This window comes from Helianthus annuus, chromosome 6 (genome assembly GCF_002127325.2).
Source record: "Helianthus annuus cultivar XRQ/B chromosome 6, HanXRQr2.0-SUNRISE, whole genome shotgun sequence".
NCBI lineage: Eukaryota > Viridiplantae > Streptophyta > Magnoliopsida > Asterales > Asteraceae > Helianthus > Helianthus annuus.
The window spans coordinates 82,170,810-82,178,864 of record NC_035438.2 but is presented as its reverse complement, the minus strand read 5'-3'; the positions used below and the strand labels follow the sequence as shown (position 1 = coordinate 82,178,864).

General features: G+C 35.4%; 1 protein-coding gene across 1 annotated transcript; it reads left to right on the top strand.

Moving 5' to 3' along the window:
* The first annotated feature begins 7,584 nt into the window (after positions 1-7,584).
* LOC110944816 lies at positions 7,585-8,055 on the top strand. The gene has a single exon (XM_022186460.1). The coding sequence runs from the start codon at positions 7,585-7,587 to the stop codon at positions 8,053-8,055; it is 471 nt and encodes a 156-aa protein (XP_022042152.1).

The window sequence follows — 8,055 nt, the reverse complement described above, 5'->3', positions numbered from 1 at the left end:
TGTCCTAACCATATTCAAGATCTAAACAAATCATAGGACATAATCATCTCCTAAGACACCCATGAACACTTGTCTTACCCATGTTTTGCCACATAGCTTCATCATTGACACACTTATTCTAGTATTGACACATAAGGGGGACACTAATCCATCTCTAAGAACCCTTGGGACACTTGTCTTGATTTCCTTAACTCTCCTTTGGCTATAAATACCCTCCTTTGCTTACCATTTCACTCACACCAAAAACTCAAAACACAAAGTCTTATGTGAGCTCCTTAGTCTTTGCCTTGGGATCCCCTCTTCTAGTCTTTTTAAAGAAGTCCTTTGAAGCTAGTAAGTCTCCTTTCTTTAGTTCATTCCTTAGATTTTAGTTTTGTAGCTTATTTCTGTCCAAACCCGTATTTTACACATAATAAAACTACTAACGGGAACACATAAGTATTTTTCCTATTTTGAACAGAACTGTGTTGTCACTTTGAACGACCATAACTTAGTCAAAACTTAACCAAAGAAGTAAACTCTTACTCCACAATAAAGTACATCGAAAAACAATATCAGAGATATATTATACGCTTAAAAAAGCTTCTGTTTGTACCCTTAACCGTTTAAAACCAAATTGAAGGTCAAAAATGAACGATCTGTAAAGATCCATAGTTTGACCATTTTCCGAGTTCTAAACAGAAAAAATTTCTAAATGGAAGTTTTAGATCACATTCTAATTTAGTTGAGTAGAAATTTTTATAATTTTTTGACATCGTTTACTATTTTTAAACATAAAACAAAGACAACATAGAAGGCTGCCAAAACTTATACTTTCCAAAAGCTAAACAAATTACAACTTGTCAAGTGTTCTTTAACTCATATCCATCCACAAAAATCATCATAAAAAAACCTAAACTACATCCTTATTATTTAGGACTTACTTGAAGTTGTTAAAAGCGTGCAAACATCAGCGCTACACGTTCTTCAATGCTACAAAAACATGACCGACATCAATGACGAGTATTTAAAGATGGCTGAGAAAAAACACCGACACGTTAGAGTATTTTTATCACGGTACACTACAATTTTTTAAAAGTATATTTTACTTTTTATTTATTCATAATATTTTTTAGTTAGTTTAATACGTGTGTGTATATATATATATATATATATATATATATATATATATATTTTGTTTTTATAAATGAATAATAAATTTGTACGATGTAGTTATCTAAGAAAGTCCATATGGTATGATCTACAACAAATTTACGACAACATTCACAAGAGCATGATTGGGAGTTTAGATTGTCGTCATTGGCCATGGTATAAATGTCCAACTGCATGACGAGGTCAACACACACGAGGTGACCAAAAAGGACCATCGCTTATTCTTCAAGCGGTTGCTTCACATGACCTTTGGGTTTGGTCGACCTACTTTGGTTGTCACACCCCAACCTATGGCAGAAAATCGGAGTAAGACGAAAACGAGATTGCAAGAGACTTCATAACACTAATGTGACAAGTATTTAATAATAAATTTCATTTCATTGCTAAAAGAATCAAATACATTGTTTGAAATAGAATACAACAAGTTGAAACAAATGAATTACATTACAACAAGTATTTAAAGTTTAAAATGCGTTTCTAGGCATCCTACTTAGTTCCGTGCATCATCAACATCATCATAAACCTGCAACATGTTTTAAAGTATAGTTCAATATAAAAGTATTGACGAGTATACAAGTTTGGTGTACTTGAATATAAGTATAAAATAAACAATCCAAATGGCAAACCCAGTTATCAAGATTAACGTATAAACCGACATGTGAACAAAGAAGTCAAACCAAAGTTTAACGCAAGTATGAATGAATGCCTTAACATAACCCAACGTTCACAGGCGGTGCGTTACTCCTATAGCGCTATACATGTTAAGGGTAGGCTCGCACGAAGTTAATGACAAGTTTATCACAAAACGAACAAACCCAGAAAATACGAATCAAGCATAACATATTAGTAAGCATGTATTGGATTGTTTGTATGTATGATTGCATGAAAGTATGTATGTTGAGTGTGTTTTTGTATATGTAAACATGTTGCACCCAAAAGTGTAAAAACGGTAAAAAGGGCGTCGAATATACTCACGGTTTGCGAAGAAATTTCCACTTAGGGAGCTTGACGAGTCTTGAGTTATGGGAACACTGAAGTTACCAATTTTGGTTCTTGAACTTTTTGCCCAAAGTTAAAAATCTTGGAGATTTGAGAGAGTTTGTAAGTAATTTGGAGTTGGTGCAAGTGTTTGGAAGGTGTTAGAGTTGATATTTATAAGAGGGTTAAGTGGTTGAAATTTAAATGAAGGTGGTTGGGGTTTAAATGAAGGTGGTTGGGAGTTAGGAGGGGTATTAAATGAGTTGGTTGGAGGTTAGGACATTAAAAAAAGTGGTTCGGGAGATGAAAATTTTCATTTTTAGTCCTTGCACTTGTATTGTTGGTTATTTTATGCTATAACTTGTATTATTTACATAAAATTAAGTATAAATCATGTATATAAGTGTAACTCAAGTAAAGTGAAGGTATAAATAAGTATTTGAATGCATAAAGAGTCCTAAAATGCATATTTGTTCGTGAAATAAGTATGTGTTTACGAGAATGATGGGCAAATATCAAGTATGTGAATAAGTCGAATGTAAAACAAGTATGAATTATCAAGGTATAGTCCGTATAAAATGCTCAAGTTTTATTATGATCAACGTTTCGAATTACGAATCTGGAAGTGAAATACGAATATGATACAGATATAAGTTTCCAAATTAGGGATATAAATAATCTTTCTAAATAAGGAAGGTTTCAAAAGCGAGCCGTTACATTGGTGTCGCGGGGTCATGAAATGACATAAACGTTTTCGAATAGTTGCTTGTGGTTGAGAATTTCATTTCTAGTATAGCAACAAAGGCATCTTTTTGGGCTAACGGAAACTACTACCCACACGGATACTATTTGAGTGATGGAATATATTCGCAATATTCGATTATTGTGAAGACGTTTAGCGACTCGATTGATGAAAAAAAAGCACATTTATAAGAAAGTTCAAGTGTCTGCGTGAAAGGAGATTGAGATATGCTTTGGGGTTCTTCAACAACTTTGGCATTATTTGAGAAATCCTTGTTGTGAATGGACCAAAGAAAAAAATGAGAGATGGTATGTATGCTTGCATAATCATGCATAACTAGAATTACGACCCGTCGCAATGTGGCGGGGATTCTTTAGTTATAACTAAGTCGATTTAGGACCTGCACGTTATGTTGAACCTGTCGAACGGGAAAAAAATAGACGATGTAAAAACGTTCACCCACACATGCACGTTGCGTCGTGTTAACTCACAAAATTTAGAACGAAACGTAAAAACGTTAAACTAAAGACGCACGTTACGATGTGTTAGGTCACAAAATTTAGAACGAAGCATAAAGTGAAAAACTTGCGGAAAATGAAAACTATAAAGGACCAAAGTTGAAAGTAAAAAAAAGTTTTGAGGATAGATGGCAAAAGATAAAAAGTTTTGGGTTAAAAGTAAAAAAACAAATAGTTTTGGGTTAAAAGTAAATTCTGAAATACTTTTGGGTGAAAAGTAAAAAAATCATTTTTTTTAAAACCCCCAAAGCCAAGGTTACAACAACCATATGCATAACCATTTTTTCTTTGGAAAATGGCGGGGGACATAAACAGTGTCAAATAGCGTCAATGGCATACTATCACCAGCGACCACCAACACTGAATTTGCGGCGAAAAAATTAGACTGAAACGTAAATCATAGAAAATAATAACTAAATCGATTTAGGACCCGCACGTTATGACAAACTTGTCAAACAGGAAAAAAATAGACGATGTAAAAACGTTGAACTACACACGTACATTGCATCTTAAAACGAAACGTAAAAATGTTGAACACACACGCACATTGCGCCGTGTTAACTTCCTAAATTTAGAATGAAGCGTAAAACGAAAAATTTGCGGAATATGAAAAGTACAGGAGACCAAAGTTGAAAGTAAAAAAAATTATTAGGTTAATCTGAAAAGATAAAAAATTTTGGGTTAAAAGTTATAACCCAAATAGTTTTGGGTTAAAAATAATACATCAAATGCTTTTGGACTAAAAGTATAAAATCAACATTTTTTTTGAAAAACTCCCAAAACATGATGTACAACTCATAATGCACAAAGAAGTTGATAATTTACGGTGTATAAATAATTGTACAAAAATAAAACAAAAGATATTCCCCACACCTCAAACATACACCTCACTTGGATAATGCCTCTTCATTCAGACATCATCTTACTGGTTCAGCACTTAATCATTCAAAAGTTGCCAAACAGCCTCTAAAATTAAATAATTCTATATAAGACATAAGTCTATAACCAGGGGCGCAGGATAAGGTATGTCCGGGGGGGGCGAACCCCCGAACTTTTCGATACGTAGTGTTATGAATAGTACTTTCGTATAGGTATATACGTTGCCAATGTCTATAACTAACGGTTTTTGACCAAAGTCTTAATCTTGATGCTGACAAAAATGAAAATTGAAAAATCATATACAAACTGCCTTACTTATTCATACATGAATTTATCTATGTAATACTTACAAATTGTAATTTTCTATGAGTTGTTGATTTTTCCATAATAAGTCAACATTTACAAACCAATTTTGAATTACAAAATAAGCTATAAGGGATAAATGAGAACCACAAAAGTTTTTTTTTTTTTTTTGAAAACCACCCTAAGCCTAACTTACAACACATATATGCACATATCACTTGCTTCTTTATATTCTTTAATGTGATATTAGAAGATGAAGGAAAACAATATGTTAAAATTATATACCGAACGTTGTTCAGCAATATCCGCAAGCAACAATGATTGAAAGAGTGAAAAATGCGAATAAAATGTGTTCCAATGTAGCACATTGCGTGTTAGCGTTGGATTTGGTCCAACATGCATGGTCGGTTCGGTATATTCCAAACGAGGGTGAATAAGAAGGGGAAGATGAAGACGAAGGAGAAGGCGGAGATGACGACGAAGGGAAGATGAAGAAGTATGGCGAACGGGAAGATGAAAATTAAGATGAATAGTATTATTTGTGTGTTTTTTAATATTAATGTAATTTTTTATTTAATGTAATATTATTTGATGTATTTTCCTAAAAAAAGAAAATATATTAAAAATAAACAATTGAGTAATCATTGCAAGGGGAATTATGAGGCATTATACCACTACAACACTTTTAAACTTCGTCAACTGACTCAAATGTCAAATGTCAAATGTCAGATCATACCCAAGAAAGGGGTTTGATCATAAGGGTGTACGGGGTGGTCGCGACAAGAGGATTTGGCAACCCCTTTGTCGATCTGCAAACACCGCTGCCACATACATTTGCCGTGTGGGGAAAGGAATCAAAGGATGCTTCGGGGAGAGTTTGCCGCTTGGGGGTAACGATGATTTGACCGTTGGACATGCTTTTTCAAACGGCTATATAGCCGTTACAATTAAAAAAAGTTTTTTTCTACATTAATCTATATAAACCACCCCCATTTTAAACAAATCCACACCAACCCACATCCTCATTTCTCCAAATCTATAAATCTCTACCCCTATTTTATTTAAAAATGGTGGAAGAAATACCTATTTTATTCCCACTCGATAGCAGTGATTCATCCGATAGTAGCATAAGTTTGTTTTTTTTCAAAAACTCATCGACGAAGCCGAACTACAAGACACGAGCACATCTAGTAAGAAACGTTATGTTCATCGTGGTCGTGAGGTGGTGACGAAATCCTTATGGCGGATTATTTTGTCGAGGAACCGAAATATAACGAATAAATTTTTAGTCACCGGTTCCGTATATCAAAAAGTTTGTTTCTAAAAATTGTGAGCGACGTGGAAGCGAATAACTTGTGGTTTGAAGAGGGCGTAGATGCGATAATGAAGAAGGATTTTACACTGTTGCAAAAAGTTACATCGGCTATTAAACAACTTGCAACCGATAACACTCCAGACGAGAGCGACGAGTATTTACATATGTCCAAAAGGACTTTCCGTGAGTGTCTAGAATATTTATGCGAAACGGTATGTAAAATATACGCTCCCGAGTTCTTACGTAGGCCAACAAGCCACGACATGGCGCTTTTGTACCAAGCTCATGAGGATAAACACCACCTTCCTGGTATGGTGGGTAGCCTTGATTGCACCCATTTCGTATGGAGAATGTGTCCCACATAGTTTCAGGGCCAATATATGAGAGGAGATCACCATTACCCTACGGTTATGCTCGAAGCGGTGGCCTCTCAAGATTTGTGGGTTTGACATGCTTTTTGCGGTCCACCAGGTGCACAAAACGACATCAATGTGCTTAACCAATTTCCATTATATCAAACTGAACCAAATGGAATGGCCCAAAATGTCCATTTTACGTTAACAACCACTTATACAAATGTGGTTACTATCTTGTGGATGGAATCTACCCTACATGGTCTGTGTTTGTCAAATCATATCCATATCTTCACCAAGTTGACGAAAAAAAGTTCAAGAAGCAACACGAGCCGGCAAGAAAAGACGTGGAACGGGCTTTTGGTGTTTTGAAGTCAAAATGGGGTATAATGAGTCAGCCAATGCGTGCTAAGAATGTGAAAAAATTAGGTCTGTGGTGTATACGTGTATTATTTTACATAACATGATTTTAAAAGACGACGGAAAGGCGATAGTACCGGTACACATTCGGTATCCTCCAGTCGAGCCCGCACTCGATGACAGTGTCTTAGACGAGCTTATGGATGAAGATACACATTTGAGACTAAAACATGATCTCGTTGAGCATCTCAGAAGAATGGATTTACCTCATCTATTGGTGGAATCCGACGAAGAGTAGTTAATTTAGTTAGTTTAATCTAGGTTATTTTTAAGTATTTTTAATTAATGTAAGGTTTTTTTATTTTATTTTTAATTTAATTTAATGTAATGTTTTTTTATTTTTAATTTAATGTAATGGTTTTATTTAATTTATTGTACTTTTATTAATTAAGTATTTAAAAAAAATAGTTTGCCTAATCTTATTTTAAGCATGCACCCCTTATGATTTTTTGGGCAAGAGGAAAGAATGAGGGGGGAAATGACATAGCACAATATGATTGGGTGGGAAGAAAGTTTGCCTAATCTTATTAGTCATGCACCCCTTACACCCTAAGGCTACACGGTGTGGCTTAGCGACAACCCGCCACATCGACATCTATAACGCCACGGGGCGCCATCAACCACCCCGTGCTTGTTAAAAAGGGGGGGTGCTATCCCTTGTTCGCCAACGTGCTAACAGTCCGAGTTTGGCTTGTTCGATGCATTTGGTCAAATATGACGTTGGCAAACGGTCAATTTTAAAAAAAGTTTTCTTAATTAGTTAATTCTATATATACACAAACCAATCACAAAAAAAGCACATAATTTTCCAATCATTTTTAAAAATGTCATCCGATTCGTCCAGCTCTTTATCTGACGGTGTTCTTGGCGATATGCTTATCCACTTTTATACGAGGCTCAAAGGCGATACACGGGTTTCCTGGGATGTTGGGTAGTCTTAATTGTACACACTGGGAGTGGGCGACATGTCCAACTGCTTGGAAAGGGCAACGCCATCATGGTGACCACGATGGTCCTACCCTAATATTACAAGCGGTCGCATCTCAAGATTTATGGATTTGGCATGTGTACTTTGGCATGGCCGGTGCGAACAATGACATCGCAGTTTTACAATCTTCGAATCTTTTAGACGATTTCATAGATGGTGTTGCACCAGATACTTCATTCTATGTAAACGACGTGGAGTATAAGTATGGGTACTATCTCACAGACGGTATTCATCCGGAATGGGCGACGTTTGTGAAAACTCTTTCGTGTCCAGATGACGAGAAAAGAATGTATTACAAGAAGAAACAAAAGTCAACAAGAAAAGATATCGAGCGGGCTTTCGGTGTGTTAAAAAGAGATGGTCTTTCATTGCCCAGCCGTCGAGGATACTTGAAAAAGGTAAAATGA